The sequence below is a fragment of the Canis lupus genome, chromosome 18 (assembly GCF_011100685.1).
Source record: "Canis lupus familiaris isolate Mischka breed German Shepherd chromosome 18, alternate assembly UU_Cfam_GSD_1.0, whole genome shotgun sequence".
Lineage (NCBI taxonomy): Eukaryota > Metazoa > Chordata > Mammalia > Carnivora > Canidae > Canis > Canis lupus.
This window is the reverse complement of record NC_049239.1, coordinates 35,499,316-35,519,997: the sequence shown is the minus strand read 5'-3', so window position 1 is coordinate 35,519,997 and position 20,682 is coordinate 35,499,316. Positions and strand designations below refer to the sequence as shown.

The following is a 20,682-nucleotide window of genomic DNA, read 5'->3' as shown; positions in this document are numbered from 1 at the left end:
GAAAATGACTCCTTGCATAGAAATAAAATAGAAACATAGTGTGGAGATGATGTCTATCAAGCCCCAAATAGTTTTTTAAATGAAATATTTTTAATATTTTCAAAAACCCTCTCTTGATAGTTGAAACATAGAACTTTGCCATGCCGACAGAAGCTGAGGCCCAATCATTTGTTATGAAAAGAAGAAAAGGCCACAAATGTATATGTTTGCATAGAAAAAGGTCCAGGGGATCCCTGGGTGGCTCAGCAGTTTGGCGCCTGCCTTTGGCCCAGGGCATGATCCTGGAGTCCCTGGATGGAGTCCCACATGGGGCTCCCGGCATGGAGCCTGCTTTTCCCTCTGCCTGTGTCTCTGCCTCTCTCTCTCTCTGTGTGTATATTTATTTATTATAAATAAATAAATAAATAAATAAATAAATAAATAAATAAATTTAAAAAAAAAAAAAAAAGGTCCAGGGGCACCTGGGTGGCTCAGTCAGTTGTGTCAGACTCTTGATTTTAGCTCAGGCCCTGATATCACAGTTGTGAAATGGAGCCCCATGTTGGGCACTGGGCATGGAGCCTGCTTGGGATTCTCTTTCTCCCTCTGCCCTCCACCCCCCCAAAAAAGATCAAAGTCTAAGTGTATGCAACATAATATTAAACAGTAGTTTCATCTGAACTACTGGGGGGAGGGTGGTAATTTCCTTCCCTGTTTAGTTGTGTTTTCTAAGTGTTCTATATATCTTACTTTATTTATGAGAGACACAGAGAGAGAAGCAGAGACACAGGCAGAGGGAGAAGCTGGTTCCCTATGGGGAGCCCGACATGGGACTCTATCCCAGAACCCTGAGATCACAACTTGAGTCAAAGGCTGAGCCACCCAGTCATCCTTAAGTGTTCTATAATTTACAGACATTAAATAATGTAAACAGTTAACTATATTAATTGAATATATACCCAAAGAGAAAAAGGTGGGAAAGGCAACAGCCAAGGAGAGGAAACACGTAACATGGAAGTAAGAATTGAGGGCAAAGAAGCTAAGTCCTCTCCAGGTGCAAGGAACAGGAGACAGAGCTCAAATATCAGTCTCCACTGCCACCCTGCCAACCCAGGAGCCCCATGTTGGTCTTGGCAGTATGGCTACCCAAGGCAAGCAGCGTTCAAGGGAAGACAAAGGCCCACTTTCCTGGCATAAAGGTAACCATTTAGAAGGAGAGATGAACAAAGTTTGGCTGGGGGTGGAGCGGAGGATTTCACTCAGGAATGCTCATACTCACAGAACTATTTCTCTCCACCTTTGCTCTGCATCCCAAGCTCCAGGAGTCACTTAAAAGCAGACTATCTATTTTCAAGAAGTAAATCTCTTAGACGAATACCTTATGTTTATGAGCTGGAATGGGAAGGTGCTGGGCTGTGTATTGGAACTCCCGGCCAGAGAAGACAGTTATCTCTTTTGGCACAGGTTCCCAGGGATGAGACCATGTCTAGCGGGGATTTTCTCCAGATTCGACAGCCTTGGCCCTACCAAAACGCACAGCTTTGTTTTCACCATACATCACTCATCGTGAGGCTTTCGTTTTTCCTTTCAACCATCCCCAGGTCAAACACTGTGTGTTCCCACCAGTCCATGAACTTCTTGGGCCAGCAAAGGGACATTCATTCCGCTCAGCACTCCTTTCACATTTCTATTGTGTTCAATTTCCCACTCCCCCTGCCCAGCTCCCAAGAGAATAACTTCTTCCTTGTTTTAATAACTTGGATCGCCGTCAAGGTTGATGTGTTACTCCATTTTGCAGGATATTTTCTTCAGAAGAGACAAAACAGAGACCAACGGAGTAGCTGGGGCTTGTGAGCAGCTTTAGGAAATCATCGGCCATTAAGAACATATGGGGAAAAGGCTTTTAAAGAAATAAAAAGCAGACAACGAACGCAAAGGCACCTAAACAGAATTATTCTTAAAGGTGGACTAACGCTTAGAAGGGATCCCTGGCAATTTTCTCTTCCAGTGACTCACTTAAAAAAATCTACTTTCATTTGTGAGTGACAAAAAAAAAGGGTCAGAGTTAAGAAAGTGGGTTCAAGAAGAACTTTATCTTAAATTGGAATATAATACTCTCTTATTTGAGGTCATAAAAGTAGTTCTGATCCCAATGGGCAACAGAGATCAGAAAATGAATAAAGAGAGGAGGCGGGAGGAGTAAATCAGGGGCAGGAGTATCCCCTCCTCCCCATTATATCATGTTTTCATCTCATCTTGCCCATGTTCTCCCTAAAAATCCTATCCCCACCCATTGTAATAGCACTGCTCCCTGACATGTAATGAAAGATGTCTCCAAGGACTTGCTTAATACACAAGAAAAAAAAAAAAAGCCTATTCTTTTTTAAGTAAAATTTTCAAGAAAAAAAGACATGAACAAATATTTAATGGGGTTTGTCTGGAGTTCATGATCTTTTTTAATTAAAAAATTGGGATACTGCCTCATTTTTTATGAATGATATGGAAATTATCTTTTTTTCTCCAAAATATGAGGTAAACATCTAGTTTTATAACTACTGTATCACCATGATATTTCTTACCAGTGATTTCAAATAGTGTCAAGACACTAGCTATGGATTTAAGTAATAAAAAATTTATCTTTCTTCGTGGAGTATCTTTAATCAAATGTATTTTCCATACTAGCAGCGTTTTCATACCATGGCAAAAGGAAATGAATATGGCATCAGAGAGAAGAATGACTCCTACCCAGATTGTGTCTTCCCTGGAGAAAAGCCCAATTTTCTACTGGAGTAACGGATTCAATTGAATTCAGTTTTCAGCAATTCAGGGGCTTGGAGGAAAGAGCCAAGGAGTAGTCATTTTTAAGGGCCATAAGAGAGGCGAAATGTGGGTCATGACACATCAGGGTGTCGTAAAATCAATTTATGCATCACAACAAGCATTTTAAAGTTCACATTGCTGTGTGAAATTGGGTTAGGTGGCTTAGTCTCTCCACCCTCCTCATCTGAAAGATGGACACACCATAGTATCCTAGGATTGTCACAAGGTCAAAGGAGAAAACCTACATAAAGCCCCTTACACAAAGCCAAGTAATGTTAACGTCCACCCTTAGGTAAATGTTCAAGTCAGAAATGGAAGCGGACTTCAGTAGACTTACAACACATTCTAAAGGGATAAATCCACAGTGTGAGAGAAGATGTTAGAAAATTAGACAATTGCAACTTTGCTCTCCAAATAGTTGTTCTTCTGTAGGACTACCTACTGGAGGCATTTTATCCTTTTCATTCAGCTTTCTGAATAAAAATAGTATTCAAGAAATTCATCATTTTGGTTTCAGAAATCCTTTTCCAAAATGTAAGCACCAGACCAATAAAAACTTTTCTAGTTTTTTTTTCATTAAACAAAACAAACTATTCACACTTCGTACTTCATCCTTACAATATGGCTTCTGATTCCCCAGCAAGTGACTAATATCATGTGTCTAAAGACCTTAAAAGGTATCAAAATTATCTCAACTAATGGAAAGACCCAGAGTCAAACACATGCCAAGAGTCCCTATCTGTAACTTTTGTAATTAAGCAAACAAACAAACCCTGTATTCCAGCATGAAGAAATTTTAAAAATTGATACATACTACTCAATTCACAATCATGTTCTATCTACTCTTGGCATTTAATGTGGGGACAGCTTCTGAATTCTGAGAAGAGGAGAGAGAAGAAAAGGAAGGGATCCAGAAAGAAAGGGTGAGAGCAAGAAGCCAAGAAACCTCAGACAAGTTGAGTGTAGGTAGAAAGAAAAATGCTGAAATTGTCAGTAGCCCCTTGGATGGAAGTGTGGAAAGGAAAAATTCAAATCAACAGGCTTTTTAACTTTTGGGTCGAAAGAGAGGAAGTTGAGATTTGGATAAAATAGCAGGAAAAAATGGAGGATGGGGGTGGAGAGAAGGATCTAACAGTAAGTCCTGAAAGACTGAAAAACAACCCTGCTGACCACTGAAGGATGATCCAAAAGCCAAGACAGAGCCAAGAAAAAGAAAGGAGGAAGAGGGAGACCAATTCTGGTGTTCAAGCAGAGAAAATAAAATCAAAAGAAATAGCTTCAGAAATGTCCCAGGGTGCAGGCTGTAGGGCTGGGGAAGGCACAGATGTCTGAGAATGAAAAAAAGAAAAGTTTTTGTAAGAATTCTGGCTACAGTCTTGGGGTAAAAATTAAGTTCTCCCTGAGAGATTTAAAAGCAAATAGAGAAAAAGCAAGCTATGTATGGCTGGAAGATTTGACTTATCTAACTGGAATATGAATAATACCACAAATTTTGTGTTTTATAGAACATTCCAGAGGAAATGAGCAGAGTTCCTACAGCATTGTTGTAAAAGTTGTTTTCTAGGAGTACTTGGATGAGAAATGTCACCACCTCCATTTTTGCCCACAGTTAAATAAGAGAACAGAGAGAGACAGAGACAGAGACCGAGAGAGAGAGTGAGCAAGAGTCTTCCCATCCTTTTGCACCATCTACTACCCTGATTACCCACTGTCAATGCTAACTCCTGCAGCACCCCAGGAGCCAGTCAACAAGGCCTACATCATTTGCTTTGCCATCATCGTATCGTCCACTCACTTGCTCTGCCCTTCTGTCCATTTCACTGAGCTGGAGCTCCCAGCAGCAACTCTAGAAGAGAAGAAGAGGCGGGGAATGGGGAATGGAGCATGCATGGCTCTAGCAAGCCCCCCAGATCCCAGAATCCAATGAGAAGCGACTAATACACAGAGATGTGCAGCTAGTTGTCTAGTCCAGAGTGTTGGATTTAGTCTCTCGTGCCACTGGGGCTGGTGGTAGGGGGAAGGCAGCACAGGCAGGCCAGAAAGAGCCTCTGCTTTAGAATTAGATCCAGGCTTAGAATCCCAGCTCTACTACTTCACATGATGTGACCTTGGGAAGTTACTTAATTCTCTGGTTTGTTTACTTGGAAAACAGGGTAACAATACCTAAGCCTTACAGTGTTGTTAGGAAGAGTAAGTGAGGTGACCTAGAAGAGCACTTGCTGCATCACAGGGACTTCACTGGAGTCCTACGCTAATGCCCACTGACTCAGACTTGTTAGAAAGTGAAAAAGTGAGTTCTTGTACTGTTGAAAGCAAGTCCCACCTATCTGCCTTTCAAAATTTCCCGGGGCAAAGAATCTCCCCTGCCTATGCTATGTTCTCCCTGTTGCGACTGTCTATCGAGCATGAAGAAAACCTGTGGGTGCAACCAGGTATGAGCACCTCTGACTCGGAAACGTCCTAATCATCAGCACTCAAATGTGAGTTTGGATCCTGGGTGTTATGAACTAAATAATGTATTTCTCGATAAGATAACGTAATAGTTAATATCTGTGATATCACTAGCAAAATAAACATTAAATGAGGTTGAACTGACACGATTTTGAAGAACTCTAAAATGCTCAGTAAGTAAAGGCCAGATAATGTTTTCTCAATATTCTCACCTCCCTTGTTCAGGATACACACAAAAATCCCTATTCATATTCCCGAAAATTTAATACTGAACACAATCCACTAGCTGGGGGAGGGAGGAAAGCATCTTAATTCTCCAGAGAGCCAGGACTATTTTTCTAAAACTGCAGTTTCTCCATGAGCTATAAGCACCTTTAAATGGTTCAAACAGGTATATGCTTTTGTTTAAGGGCAATTGAACAAATAAAGTTCAATTTATTGAACTTACCCCTTTAAAGTGGCTCCTAAGTTCATCTGATTCCAGGTCATGCATTCAAGCTGGGAGGTCATTTGGTATAAATTGTCACTGTTAGAAAAACATCCAGAGTTAGAAATACATAACTACAAAAAATATATACAATTATTTCTTCAAAAAGCAACGGCGTTTTACCTTTTCTTTGCAGTGAAAGCCTCCACATTTTCCAAAACAACAGAAAATGTGAGTCTGAAATGATTTTCATTTCACCCCACTGATTCCTGTATTCACTTCACACAGAGCAGAAAGGATGTAAGAGTAATCTGGAAGCCTTTTTTAAAAACTTTAGTAGAGCAAACACTGAAGCTTCTAAAAAGGTATTAAACCTTTCCAGGGGAAGAGGCTAAAGGGAGTGGAACTCTTGAAAGGCAACACAGGCCGGATAACTCAACATTAAAGTTAAAAGCCTGGAGCTGAAAGTAAAAAGATGGCAGATTAATTATTCGTGAAAAGGCCATTAAGTTGTTTTAATCAAAAGAAGTATCATGTGGATTATGAGGGTCTGAAAAGTCAAAGAATGATGGGTGGTGGATGGTCTAATACGCGAGGATGTGACAAGCAAAAGGAAGAGGATGGTAAAGTGTACACACAACCAAAGGAATTCCTCTTTAGAAATTTTATAATCTTGGTACAAGTTGAATGGGAAAAAAAAGAAAAAGAAAAGAAATAAAAAAGCCCTAGGCCCACTTCTATCAAGCTCTAAGAAGGAAAATAATGGCTGATCATTTACATCAAGACCCCAGAGGAGAGAGTACACTAGCATGCGAGAAACAAAAGTCATTCTCTCCTCTCCTCTTATATCTATCTCATTCCTAGAAGAGCAGCACATAAATCAATTAGCAGAAATCTCCTTAATTACCAAGCTCTGTTAGGAATCTATTCAGTCCTGAGCTGAAATGGTTAATTATGAAATTTGAGACCCACAGATGAATGGGCTGTCTGGGGGCCCTTGGTCTAAACACATGCCAGAGGAATCCCTTCACTGTCCCTTCATGGCAGGAGCGAAAGAGAGAAGCTTCCAGTGTCTCATGTGGGGTATCAGGCCCCAAACCTCGACAATCTCCATCCCGTGGTGGCATGCCTTTGGATTGCTTCATCGGGCAGAGGCAACACCAAATTTTAATAATTTAGAGAAGGTTTTGTCTGGCCAGCCACACTGGGAACTTGTGGAGGGGTCAGGGAAATCACAGCAACCTGGAATAAATGGATACGGTGCTCCCTCTAGGCAGAGCTTGATAAATCATGGCACAGTCCCTCTGCCGTTCGAATAATCACTCTGAAAATGATCTGGAACTCCTTCGTGGCGGGCACACGGGGGGATAAGGAGAAAATCAGATTCCAGGAGGGAATTTTACATATGAAATGTGAAGTGACTTCAAACTCGAAGTATGCGTCCTTTCATTAGTCAGTGTGTATCTGGGTCCCATCATTCATGCTCGGGTCTGACCGGCTATTATGCTACTACAATATCCTACAGATCAATGGAAAAAAAAAAAAGATTACTTTCTCCTGCAGCTTCTCCATTTGCAGTAGCGGCCCGTGCTGGTCTGTGCCACTACGTTTCGCAATTCCACAAATTCTTGCTGTAAGGCCGATGTAATTAATTCCTGAAGGACCCCAATTTTTATTAGAAGTGCCAGCCCTGCTGCATTTAACACAGAAGAGTTTCTTGAACTTTCTTTGGGCTGACAGCTCATTAATAAGCAGCCTCCTCCACAATCTCTACTGGTTTTTGTTCTCTTGCGCCTTTTCATCAAGCAATCCATTTATTAATCTTGCCATTAATCTCGGCCAACGGGCATTGTATTCCCCAGGCAGCGTTGTATTTTTGTCACTGATTTTTAAAAAATTGTTCACCAGCTAAAATCACTCAGCTCCAGTTGACAATTTTCCTAGGTCCTATTGGGAGGTGGGACCTTTCTGAAATTATTTCATCTTTGCATAAGACTAAGACCCTAATTTTCAAGAGAGCTGAGAAGCAAGATGAGGGAAAGAAGCTTATGCACATGGATTAATGAGTTCCAAATATCTCACTTTATGATTTAGGAATTTTCTCACAGGCTTAAAGGATAGTCCAGTAGATTCCTAAGGGTCTCTATAAGGAAGGACCCCAGAGACCAACTATTTTTAAGGGCATTCTCTCAGCCCCCAGAAAGCAAACTTCCTCAAATATACAGTCTATGTCTTCCAGATATGTATCTTCCAATGTGTGTTTAATAAATACTCTATACTGCACTGGTATGATAGCTACTGCTCAGACATAACTATCGAGAACTTGAAAAATGGCCAGTGCCACAAGCTGAAATTAGATTTTGACTATTTTAAAATAGAATATTTTAAAAATAAATTTCACGGTATTATTTTTTTAATGCAGCTACTAACAAATTCCAAATATATGTGGCTTGCATTGGTTCTAAAAAATTTTTTTCTTTTAAGATTTTATTTATTTATTTGACAGAGAGAGCGAGAGAGCACAGGCAGGGGAGATGGAGAAGCAGGATCCCCGCTGAGCAGGGAGCCTGATGAGGGGCTCCATCCCAGGACTCCAGGATCGTGACCTGAGCTGAAGTCAGATGCTCAACAAACTGAGCCACCCGGGTGCCCCTGGCTACTAGCATCGGTTTTATTGAACAGTACTGCTCTATAAGTTTTAGGACCTTGAGCCAATCAGTTCAGCTCTCTGCCCCTCCCCATTTTCTCATCTGCCAAATGGAAATATTAATCTCCATCAATCTAACCCTACAGGGATATTGTAAAGCCCTCACAGTGGCTCTCTGAAGAACACAGAAAATATATTTTAATTTTTTCTAATGTATCCAATTTCACACAGTGCTTTTTCACACATCTTCAATATGTCCCACAACTTTGCGAGGCAGGTATAGTTACGATCCCCATTTATTAGAGGAAGATTAGGGCTCAGAGAAGTGCCTGAGCTTGCCTGATGCCCCCACCTCACCTGCCGCACCCCTCGGGAGGCATCCTGGCATCATTTGGCCTCACAGCTCACCCTCTACCACTTCAACGATAGTAATCATAACACAACAATAATGCAGACAAGTCCAGAGTTGAAAGAGAACATGCCCGGGGAAGCCTTGTGACAGTTCTCCGTCTCCAGAAAGTTCTAAGACGCAAGATGCCTGACATAGCCTTTTAAGCAAAGAACAGTATGCCAAGATCACAGGAGGAGCCCCACGTCTTGTTTTAGTGGTCCTAACAGCTCAGCTTGCAAATCCTCTAGGGGAGAGAGAAGATGGGAAGGGCTGATAGGAGAGACGGAGTTTTGGAAAATCCCCAAGCTACGACTAGGTTTCCTGAGTCCAGTGATAGGATCGGAGCAGCATTTTAACCACATCCTGCCTTCTGCGGCCTGGGGTTCCTCAGGGCCTCGGCCCGTCAGCTTGGCTGGCACAGCCTCTTCACTGGAAGTCAATGACAGCATGGCAGCAACTGCTGTCGGGGAGGAGACGGAATGTGAACCTGAGCTAAAAATACCAGGCCGGAGCATGCTCCAGCTCTGATCTCTCTGGGCAATCGGTCAACACCCAGCTTTCATCATGAAAACCCACAGAAAGAGGCAACATTGGTCAAGGAATGTAAGGCCTCTGACAAATAAAGCATCTAATTATTAAATAACCACTGTAGGTGTCGACCGCTTCATTCCCAGAGGAGATCAGATAAGCAGGTGGTTTGGCTCAGAGCAAACCACAGTGGTCACGTAGGCATTTCAGCTCGCCGTCTAACTCTGTCTGTTCGGAAGTGAACTCTGAAATCGCAGGCTGCCAAAATATATTCCAAAAGTCATGGTATCCTTTATATTTTTCAAGTCGATTTTTTTTAAGGCCCCTTGTTTCCTATGTAAGAAATGTTTGAAGTTGGAAGCAGGAGAGAGAGGAAAGAAACTTCTATAACTGGGATTAATGCAAGTTGGAGTAAAATAAAAGGAAGTCAGTCCTAGCAAAAAGAGGAACTTAAAAGGAAATCGGTAGTAGATCATATAGAGTTTGTTTTGGCCTGGACTGCAGTATTACTGAGTTCTCGACCTCCACACAAAAAAGAAAGGAGGGGGAAAAAAAGCCCTCGGCTATTATCTGGACTGGGACTCCCCCACTCTTCAATTGCACGTGTAATTCAAGTACATGTTCATCTTTAAGTGTGTTTACTAGAGACAGCAGAACAAGGTAGAAAAGTTCATGTCACCCCTGGAATGGAGCTGTCGAACCCGGCTGAGGTTGGTGTTACCTCTGCCAGATGGTTGCAGGCTGGCAAAGGAGCACTTTGGTGGAAGTACAGTTTCCCCACAAGATTGAAGGGGAAAATAAAAAAAAAAAAAAAAAGATGCATGAATGAAAAAAGAAAATACCAACAAGGAAAATGCAGAGGTAGCTGGCACCTGTGATCAGAATTCGTGATTGCTCAGCTTTTGCGCAGACAGCTCTGCCCCACACAGACAGAGAGGCCTCTGGGGTTTACCCCTACCTGATAACCGGGGCTTAAGCACAGAGGCTGCAGCCAGACCTCCACGCAGCCCTTTTCCTGCGTTCTTCCCTCTAAGGCGCCATGGAGGCTGCCTGTTGAGAAATTTCTGCCCAGCAGGCCATGGTGAATAATTATTTCACAGTCAATCTCTTGGTATTGTTATTTCTCTCAAGCTCACCAGTTAACCAAAGAAAAACCCACTGGGGATTCAACTTCTATTAATAAACACTCGGTCAGCACAAAAGTTGCAGGAATATTTGAAACTAGATGTTTCCCCCTCCCTGGAGACAAGTCCATTTCAAGCCTTTGGTTGTGATAACATTGCCCACCCCTGGAAACCATTTCAGACTTTCTGCCTTCACGCCTACCTATGTGGGAAATAAATTATCGGTACTGTCTTAAGTGAAACCTTACACCATGTAAAGTGTGTATGGATACACAAGTGAAAGGAGGTATTATCAATTGTCATTTTATTTCCTTGGGCACGAGCTATCCCCCTCTGATACACGTCTATGCTGAAGGCCAACCTAAATGGTTGATGATGCACTTCCCGCTGACCTGGGCTCCCAAGAAACTCTGTGGCTGCTACGGAAGTCTCTCTCTCATAAAAAAACAATCTGCTGCAAAAAGCCTCCACTGTCAACCGCATCATTTGTGCATCACCAACATTCAATTTAAGAGTATTTGAATCAGCAGTTGCTGCTTCCAAAGTTGGGGTCGTTTTACCTACTAAGGGGCAAAAGGAAATATCCTCCTTTAAAGGGGTAGCACAGTTGCTAAAGAGGGATATGCAAGCCTAATAAATGAGTGAGAAAAAAGGGGAAGGACTAGAAGATATAAAAAACAAAACAAAACGCCAGTGCATGGGAAATACTTTTCAAACACAGGGCACAGAACTCTTTGTCAAAGTAGCTGTGAATATCAACCCATGAACTGGGTAGATGGGATGGGGGGGGGGGCGGTGGCTCCAAGGAAGTCAGCAAGCAGAGAAGGCAGATGTGTTTGCAGAAGAAGACTCAAAGAAAGTGAGCTAGCCCAGCTAGCTGCCTATTCTAGGTAGAAATTGGGAAAAAATTAGTGCTTAGTGGGAATGGATTTCACTACTCTCTCCCCTCAGGAGAGGGGAAGGTCCAACCTCTCCTGAACCTTGGTTCTGAGCACAATCGTGGTGGCCCTGGAAGCAGTCGTTTTTCCTGGGTCTGGATGGATGGGGGGAAAGGTCTTCGGGTGTCTGGACTGAACATTGCCCCCAATGGTTCACACCTCGTGCTTAAGGCACAGCTAGAGGAGTCTGAAATCTGAAGGACAGACAGCTGATTTGGGAGTGAAGGTTTCAGGAGAAAGCTCAAGTTTGCACCTGACAATAATCAGGAATAATCCTGCTCCCAATCTATTAAGGGCTTTCTACCAAAAGTTATGGGTAAAACTAATGGATAATGGGATTTCTTTCATAACTGGGCAATAAAAACCTTTCTGTAGTGAGACACCAGGCAGATGCCACCTTTGGAAAGAAAAAGCACTTATTCATCAGGAGAGGTAGCAGGGTGAAGTGGATAAGAGGATGGATTCTGAAACCTCACTACCTGAAATGGAACGCCAGCTCTGTCTCTTACTGTGGCATACCAGGCAAATTCACCTCCAAAGGCTTCCTCTGTAAAATGGGGATGAAAATCTATTGCCTGCCTCAACGAGTCATGCAGATTAAAGATGTCAATGCTTGTAAAGTACTTAGAATGGGGCCCCTAAAGAAGGAAGTCTGTATAAGGATTTGCTCTGCATATTTATCAGCAACAGTACTGATACAGACTGTGTAAGGGGAACATTCCAGGTGGAGGATGCCGAGTGGCCTGAAACTCCTCCACAATGCAGAGCACAGATGGGTTTTGAAGTCAGAGACACTGTGTGGATCAAGTCCTGGTCCTGATTCTGATTTGCTGTGTGACTTAAGGAAGTTATTTCGAGAGCCTGAACCTATTTCCTCTTCAGCAGAGTGGAGATTAGAGTACTTACCTCACAAAGTAATCAGAAGAATTAAAAGTGTGACCTGAATGAAGCACTTAGCTCAGTGCCCAGCAGCACATAGTCAGCATGCAATAAATCCTCATTGTTTACTCATGTTTCACTTAGCTATGATCACTGGGTCCCATAGGGGCTGAAATCTGGCTTCAGAAGCCTTAGTGACCTTTAGACAGAGCTTTACCCACCTTCAATATGCGGGATGGCAGAGAGGATGGGAAAAACCATCTCCTATCACTACCCATAAGTTGACTGGGGACATTTTCTATTCACTATCATTCACATCTGCACACAAATGTGCCCCGCTGTAACTCCTGAGATCTGTTACCTGAGAGAGAAGAATCCCTGTATAGTTCTCTCCTAATGAGGAGAGAATCTTGAGAATTCTCTGAAAACAAATTCGTATTGTGCACTGCTTGTTTAATATCAGCATATGTATCATCACCTTTATTTCATGCTGGGAAGACAAAATTCAAGATTAGAGAGACAGAAGCTCTTGGAGGGCAGCGGATAAAAGGCTGGGCAGGCTGCCCCAGGGGGTCAAGTGCACCAAGGCAAACGAAATACAAGCAAGCCTTTCCCAGGAGGTCCCAATTTTAGACAGAAGGGAATGGAGCCAAGGACCATGGAAGCACCACTGAGTATCTAAAACCCAAATGTTAAGCCATTAAGTGATTAAAATTTAGTCTTATTTCCCATGCTTTTTCAAACACTGCGTTCATAAAAGCATATAAATACCCTTTCAGATTTTTTTTTAGGAGCAAAAAGAAGAAAATGACATAACTCCAGTGATGTCGATGCATAGAATCGATTTTAAAACTTCCCGACACCTGTCCACTCATCGTTACTTCAGGGGAACTATCTGACCTTTGAAAAGTGATTAGAAACATTATGAATTTAGGGTGACTGGAACTTCAAAGACAGTACAAACTTCAAGGGAGCAAACTCTTTTCCTAGGGAGTCACAAATTCTTCTTCAGATGCTACTGCTTAGAAATGTTCTCTCACAGAAGAAAATGGTATTTTGTTGACATAAACATAAAAATGAGAAGCAAAAGAAGTTCCATTTATGTAGAAAGCAGAAAGGGATAAGCAAATATTTCCAAAAGATGAACTTGACAAAATTGCTTTATACAATCAGAAGCTGGATTAGAAAGGTGAGAATTTTACCTATAAAATGCAATCCAAGTGACTTTTCCTACTTCCATGGCAACCACAAATTCAGCCCTAAGTCAAAATCCACCACAGGGACTCAGTTTGGAGAATTGTTGTTGAAATAGCGACTGTGACCACTTTTTCCCCACCTCCTCTTTCTAGGCTGCTCAGCCCCTCTGTGAGAGAGGAGAGTAAAAAATGTTGTGTATCTGTGTCCCTTCTGAACTAGATTCCAATGCCTCCCAGGCCCCAACACCCAAGGAGGTAACCCAGCACATCTCAACAGCACCCATTCCAGCATGGAGGTATTCCTTGCTGCCTAGGTAAGGCTCCAATCAGGAACCAAGGAGGTAGGAGTTCCCATGGGGAACCATTCCAAATGCACCCCCAATGGCTACTAGGATAACCACAACGCCACTTTAGAAACGGGCAGAAGCAGTTCCTCAAGAATGATAGCAATGGCCCTGCCACCACAGTTTTACTGGGGTGGGAGTGGGAGTGGGAGTGTTGGCAACACAAAATGGTTCTGGGTTCTGCACCCCTTCCAGTGACCCCACCCACCACGAGGAAGCACAGAGACTATGGGCTTGGAAGCACAGGGCACTGGGACTGAAGTGTCAAAAAAAAGAACGAGATCTGCTAGTGAGAAAGAAAAGGAGGATGAGGAGGTGTGGTCACTCTACCTCTTTCTGTGCAACCCTTGCACATTTCTTTGCCCCTTCTGGCTGAAAGAAAAAAAAAAGAAAAGAAAAGAAAAGAAAAGAAAAGAAAAGAAAGAAAGAAAGAAAGAAAGAAAGAAAGAAAGAAAGAAAAAGAAAAGAAAGAAAAGGAAGGAAAGGAAAGGAAAGGAAAGGAAAGGAAAGGAAAGGAAAGGAAAGGAAAGGAAAGGAAAGGAAAGGAAAGGAAAAAAAAAAGAAAAGAAAAGAAGAAAGGCTAAAGGAAGGGGAAGGGAAGGGAAGGGGAGTGATCTCGAATCCAAGATCCAAGTAGATAGGCCAGAGTTTCCCATCAAAAGGAAAGGCTTCCGAAGCCCCTGGGCCTCAAGCATACAAAACCAGAAGGGGCTCGACCTTGTACTTCCCCCACAGGACAATCAGACCGGTGCCAGGCTCAATTTCATGCGCACCGGGGCCCTGGGATGCGCCGCCGCCGGCGGGGGAGCGCAGACTCCTTCCCCTCCTCCACCTGTGGGACTGCAGGTCCCCCAGGCGCGGCCACCCCCCACCCACCCAATCTCCCAGGGCAGGCGCTTTTCCTTCCTTCATTACCTCACTACCTCCTTCCCTTGACGTCAGCCCCGGGTCCTCGAGCGGAGGGGGGAGGATGGAGAGGAGTTTGGGGCAGTCGGTATCAGGCTCCCCGCAGCCCCGGGCTGGGGGGTCGGGGCGGAACGCGAGCTAACGCGCGCCCGACCCCCGCCTCCCGGGCCGAGGGCCGCCGCCTCCCTCCCCCGCCGCACCTTCCAGGCCCGCGCGCGCCGGCGTGTGCACCAGTTACTAGGCAACCCTATCGGAGGCGCGGGACGCCGGCCAAGTTCACCCAAAGTTGAAGAATAAATTTGGGGGAAGAGAAGGTGGAGGGTGGAGCGAGAGCCGGGAGGACGCACCAGGGACAGAAAAAAAAAAAAAAAAAAAAAAGCTTGGAAGAAAAAGAAGCCGGTCTCCCGCCTCCCCGGAGCGGGGAGGAGGGCGGGCGCGGGCGGGAGGGCGGGCGCGGGGTCCCCGGGGGCCACTGCCGCGTCCCGGCTGCAGTCGGCACACGGTCGGGGTCGGGTCCCCGCGCGGAGCCGGGCGCTGGCAACCACGCCCGCCGCGCGCCGCCGCCGCCACGGCCCCGGGACCGCAGGGCCGCGCCGAAGGCTGCGGTCCGGGTGTCCGCGCCCTCGCAGGACTCCGGGAGAAGGAGACGGCCGGCCGGAGTGGCAGTGGGCGCGGGGGCGGGGGGTGAGCAGTGGGAAGAACGGAGTGGGAGTGGACTCCGCGTTTCATCTCTGGTCCCGAGGAAGTTAAAGCCCTCCCATAAGGAGCCTTAAAAAAAAAAAAAAAAAAAACTTCTCGAAGCGCCACTCTTTTAGCTCAAATAGTAACCGCCGTCATTTATACTCAAAACAAGAACCACCAGCAGAGGAGGAAACCTACCTCTTCCGCAGCAGAGCCAGGAGGTCTGCTTAAATTTGCCTTAAGTAGCTAAAGGCGTCCTCTGCGTCCGGGATGGTGCACGCCCGAGGTCCAGGGTGCCCGCGTCGGACGTCACCGCTCCCGGGGTTCGCGCGCACCCCCCGCCCCGGGTCCCGGCGACCCAGACACCCGGCCGAGCGCCCTCCTACCTGCTGTAGGGCGTCCTCAGCAGCAGGGCCTGGCTGCCGGTGCAGCTGTCGGTAGGGGTGTGGCAGCCGTAGACGGGGGGCGGCACGGAGTACTGCTGCTCGCCTGCAGAGAACCCGAGAGCTGCGTGAGCGCGCCCCAAGGGATCGGGGTGCCAGTGCGGGTGGGGGTGCGAGGACGCGCGGGCAGGGTCTGGGACAGCCGGGCTCGGAGACTAAGCGGCGGGGTTGGGGGGCTGGATGCTGGGGCGTGCCGAGAGAGTGGGCGTCCGGATCGATTGATCATAGGGTGCTAATGAGCTTCTCACTTCACATTCCCTAGGCGGTCGCTTCCTAGTACACCGAAAAGACCATCGAGACCGACGCAGACTTGCTTGAGTAGAGCTGTCCCTAACATTCTTGGGGGTGGGGGCAAAACTCAGTCCTTTCTTTAAAACTGAGTGGGACTGGGCTGATGATTAAAACTCCCTTCTCTCGCAATTTGCTGTGGTTTGGCAATTCCGGGAATTGGGGGGGGGGGGATGGCGGAAGAAGGGCAGAAGGACCCCACATCGTTCCCGCCTGCTTACCCAGAGAGCCCTGCTGGCCCATGGGGTCCTCGTGCTTGAAAGAGTGGTTGGGGAACTGCGCGGCGTGGTGCGAGGGCGTGTGACCGTAGCTGGGCGTCCCGTCGAAGGTGACTGTGCTGTATCCTGCTAGGCGGGGGAGAGAGGCACAGGTCAGGGGGAGCTGGTCGGTGGGTCTACACCAGAACCTGGTGGAGGAGTGCGCCCCCCCAACTCCAAACCCCAGGGGAGAATTATGCCACCAGCCGGCCTCCAGGGCTTGGAGGGTGGGGGGAAGCTGAGACCAAGCCCAGAGGTGTGACCTGGGGGCAGGCTCCTGCCCTTTCCCCAGTAAGACCCTGACCTCCCAATTCTTTGAGGCCCCATCTTCCACACCTTGCCTGCTTGCTTCTGAACCGAACCTCAGGTAAGTGAGGTATGTAACTCGCCAACCACTGGCCAGAGAAAGTTCTTCTCCAAAAAACAAACACCGTGGCTCTTGTTCAAGGGGCAGAGCGGGCGAGCGAAATGAATCTGTTGGGCTGACCCCGCGCTGACTCGGAGCCGTAAATCAGGGGACTGCGCACCAACTTTCATTAATTATTCGGAGCCCGTTCAACAGCATTGGCTTTAAATGGTGAGAGTAATTACTGAGTAATGTTATCGGAGGCTGTGCGAACCCCAGGACACCCAAAGCCCTCCCGGAAGCTGGTGAGGGTTAAAAGAAGAGGCCCTTTCAGTTGGGCCCTCTGGCCACTCCCTGTGTCGCCTCCTTACCCTCACCCAACTTGCACTCAGTGTGTCCCTATTCTGGGCACCATTGTGGGGGACACGTTCCTGGGGCTCCAGGTCGGGGAGCATGCTTGTGTTGGGAGTGCGCCTTCCCTCCCTGGCAGTGCACGGGTCCCCTGCCAATTTCCCTACCGAGAAACCAAGGGTGATATCCACCGTGTTCTTCCCCAGCTCTGGGAAGGCTGAGTAACAGAATGTGGTGTCTTGATTGAAAAGTGTAGTCTCCTTTGTAGTTATTATTATTATTATTATTATTATTATTAAATTGCTTTAAACATAGACCCCACCAGCCTCTGGAAAACTGTTTTCACCTCTAGGGAAAAAGCATCCTCCAACTAGGATAAAGGTCAGTCCTGGGCCCTGGACCGACTGGGGGGATTCCCTCCTTTTATACACAAGCCCTGGAGTCCAGGCCAGGAGATGAATGTGATGGGCCCCGAAGCTTCCATAGGCGCTCGGCAGGGCCACGGTGCCAACCCATCCTCTGCTCATTCTCCCAAGGCCCACCCGACCATTGTGCTCCATCTCCAAACACCATTCAATTTGGGGGAGTGGAATGGGTCAAACGGCCCCACCCCCACACCCCATTCTTGCCCCAGGCGTGACGCAGGCTCTGTAACAAGTGTCGGAGAAGACTTAGGATGGACAGAGGAAGGTTCGAAACATAATCCCTCCTCCAACAAAAAAAAAAAACGGAGCTTCTCCTGCCCACTCTGGGCAGTGTGGTGTGTGGGAGTGGGAAGGAGGGCCAGGGCAGGTCCTAATTACCGGGTCGGAACCAGGCAGGCCAAATCTCACGCACTGCTTAAGTTGACAATTTAAGAAGCCACCAGCTTTTATAAGTCGCATGACGTCATAGTCCTACATCTCTTACCTGCTAAGTAGGCAAAGATCTCCCCCCCCCCACCCCACTCCACCCCTTCCCTTAGCTGTGGGGGGGGGGGTGCGTGGGTGAGCAGCTTGGGCTTCCTTTTGGGAGCGAACGCACCGCGCTGCCCGAAGCCTGCCTGTCAACTTACAAACGAAATAAGGCTCTCGGCACCCAATTTTGCAGAGAGAAGGCCGAATTTTTAGAAGATATTTTTTAAATAGAGAAGGAGAAACAGAAACCGCAAAGAAATGGTCTCTAGACGAACCCCTCTCCATCCCTGGGCAGTAGGCAGTGGCCCGGAGCACGTGCTGTCCTCGGAGGCGGGCTCCGCAGTCCTGGGGGTGCGGGCTGCAGCTCCCGCAGCGGCCTGGTCCCCACGGCGCCCCGCGCGGCTCCCGAGGCTCCCTCCGGGACCGGACGCGCAGACCAGGGCGCACGGGGGCGCGGCAGAGGCCGGCCTCCAACCTCCTCCCTCCCTCCCGACCCCCTTAGCGAAAGCGCCTGCGGAGGGGACTGAGCGCTCTGCTCATAGAAGCTTATCGGCCCGGGGCTGATTAGATCGCGCTGTGCCGGGGCCGCGCGCGGGGCCGGGCGCGGAGAGCGCGGGGGCGGGGGCCAGGGGGGCACAGTGGCCGGCGGAGAGGGGCTGCGTGTTCAGACTCTTCGTACAGGCCTTCGAGGGAGAGGCTCTAAGCCGCCAAGGTAGTGCTTTTCCCACGGTTAGTCTCCCCCGGGGAAGGGAGGGCAACCTTGACCGCGGAGACAGGAGGCACGCTCTGCGCCTCACTCCCCCGCCCGCCGCAGCCGAGGGACCGGGAACAGCCCGGCCCGGCCCGGCCTCCCGAGAGCTGAGGGGTAGGGTGGGCTGCAGGCTCAGCCAGGGAGGGGGGGCAGAAGGCTGAACTTGAGGACTCCATTGCTACAGCAGAATAAGGAGAAGTCTCTTTCCCCCAACGAAATACCCTCTCCAATGTGACCTAAAGGGGGGCGCCCTTCGCCCTTGGGTAGAACTGGTCTCTAACACTTAACTCTAGGATGGCCTGGTAATGCCAAGGCTGCCTCCCTGCACTGGGACTCTGGGAGCCCTTCAGGCTGAGCGAATCAGAGGCCGGCTGACAAGCAATCTTTTCCCCCCTCCTTAAACCTTGCCTTTAGTCTGAGACTACCCAGATCCTCCTGCCCCGAGGAACCATCTAACCCTCACACACAGCCTGCAGTCGGTTCATTGACCATCCAGCCCGGCAAAGGAAATCCGTCTCAACAGAGGGGCCCAGATCCCTGGAAAAGGAGGTAGAAATAGCCTAGTATGGTCTGGCTTTGAGTCCCTGCTGTGCCACAGAGGGACCTCTCGCACACCTGATCTCTTAGAGCCCAGATTTTCTCATCCAGAAATAAGGGAGTCCTCCAATGTCAGACTCCGTGCACTCCAACGGGCAAAGACGGCCTTAATACTCAATCCCCCGTGCCTTCCACAGAGTAGATGCTCAATAAATGTTTGCTGAATTAAGGTTTAGAAGATCAGTACACCACCTATACTATTTAAGAAATTGGGGGGATGTAGGGGGATGGTCTGATGCCTGGAGTGCCAACTGTCTCTCCTGTGGGCCAGGGCTAGGCTGCTCTGCCTAGGGACAGGAATTCAGAATCTCGATTCCTCTCTGCTGGAGCATAGCCATTCCCATACTCTGGAGAAGGAGCTGGTGCCCTTGCTTCCAACACAAGCCTCCTGCCAGACTTTGCATTCCTGGGGGAGCCACAGGAACCTCAGAAGTCAAGGGAATAATCCCAGAACCTCCAGGCCTCAGGGTTGCCAAGGCCAGGGCTGAGGCTGGAGCAGCTTCTGACATCTCAGCCCAGCTCCCAGCTGCCCAGTAAGTTCCAACAGCCAGGCAAGCATGGCCCACTTACATCTTCCATGCAAGAAAACCTAAGGCCACAGATGGGAACTGCCTTGCAGGTTGTGGCACGTGTCTGGGGCGGGCTCTCCACTGGGCTTTTCCCTGGAATGGGGAGGAGAATTCTTTCACCTGCTAGTCCTGTCCCCCTACTCCCAAGCCTTTTATCTTTTTGGCAGCCAATCCCATGCTGAACTGATGGGATCCCAGGCACTAGACCTGCCTAATAGAAGAGGCCCAAAGTGAGAGAGCCCAGGTTTCAAAATCCCCCCACGGAACTTAGATGGACTCAAATAGCGCGGTAGAGCCCCAGAAACAGACCAAATAGCTACTCCAGGGAGCACACATCCACACACAGATTCCCTTACATCACACACCTGCCTGCCAGTCTTGCAGTTTCTTGTCCAGTCAATTTTAGGTGGTCTGCTGCCTTCTGAATTTAGAGCCCCAAGCCAAGGGAAAGTTGGGCTTTCTGCTCCGTTGGCATAGAACTTCAGCAGGGCCCTACCCCCAAGTTGTTCATCTCAGCTCTCCTCTTACAGATAGGGAAACTGAGACCTGGAGATTTGTTTAAAAGGTAACAACAGCCTGCTCAGTGGAGATGACACCATCAGAGAACACAAGCCTCTGAATCATACTCAGTTGTTTCAACTGTTCCTTGAGTGGGAAACACTAGCTTCTATTTAGGAAACACCCAGAATGGAGGAACCCAGGTGGGCCGTTAGAGGTTACTCCACAGAACAGGGATCTCGGATTCCCTGAACCCAGAGGCGAGGGTGGTTTCGATTTCACCAGGGCTTCTGGTGAGCCAGGTGCTCCAGACTGGTCTAAGGTAGGGGCCACCTGAAGATACTCGTTTAGAAGGTATGGTGTGGACCGAAGCAT

The 20,682-nt window shown here is 47.5% G+C and overlaps 1 protein-coding gene across 8 annotated transcripts in view; it reads right to left on the bottom strand.

Annotated features, from left to right (window-relative positions):
• The window catches only part of WT1 (WT1 transcription factor), a 49,247-nt gene that overhangs the window by 26,780 nt on the left and 1,785 nt on the right, over window positions 1-20,682 (bottom strand). Inside the window, exons 1-5 of one of the 8 annotated variants that reach the window (XM_038563113.1) lie at window positions 18,168-18,314; window positions 16,264-16,386; window positions 15,698-15,800; window positions 5,699-5,776; window positions 4,595-4,645 (exon numbers count right to left, since the gene is read on the bottom strand). In XM_038563113.1, coding sequence (XP_038419041.1) covers window positions 4,595-4,645; window positions 5,699-5,776; window positions 15,698-15,800; window positions 16,264-16,386; window positions 18,168-18,177 — 365 coding nt within the window. In that variant the 5' untranslated portion in view covers window positions 18,178-18,314. Of the gene's footprint in view, window positions 1-4,594; window positions 4,646-5,698; window positions 5,777-14,639; window positions 14,770-15,697; window positions 15,801-16,263; window positions 16,390-18,167; window positions 18,315-20,682 lie in introns of those variants that run through there. The other 7 variants (XM_038563112.1, XM_038563114.1, XM_038563111.1 and 4 more) reach the window with 7 other exon arrangements.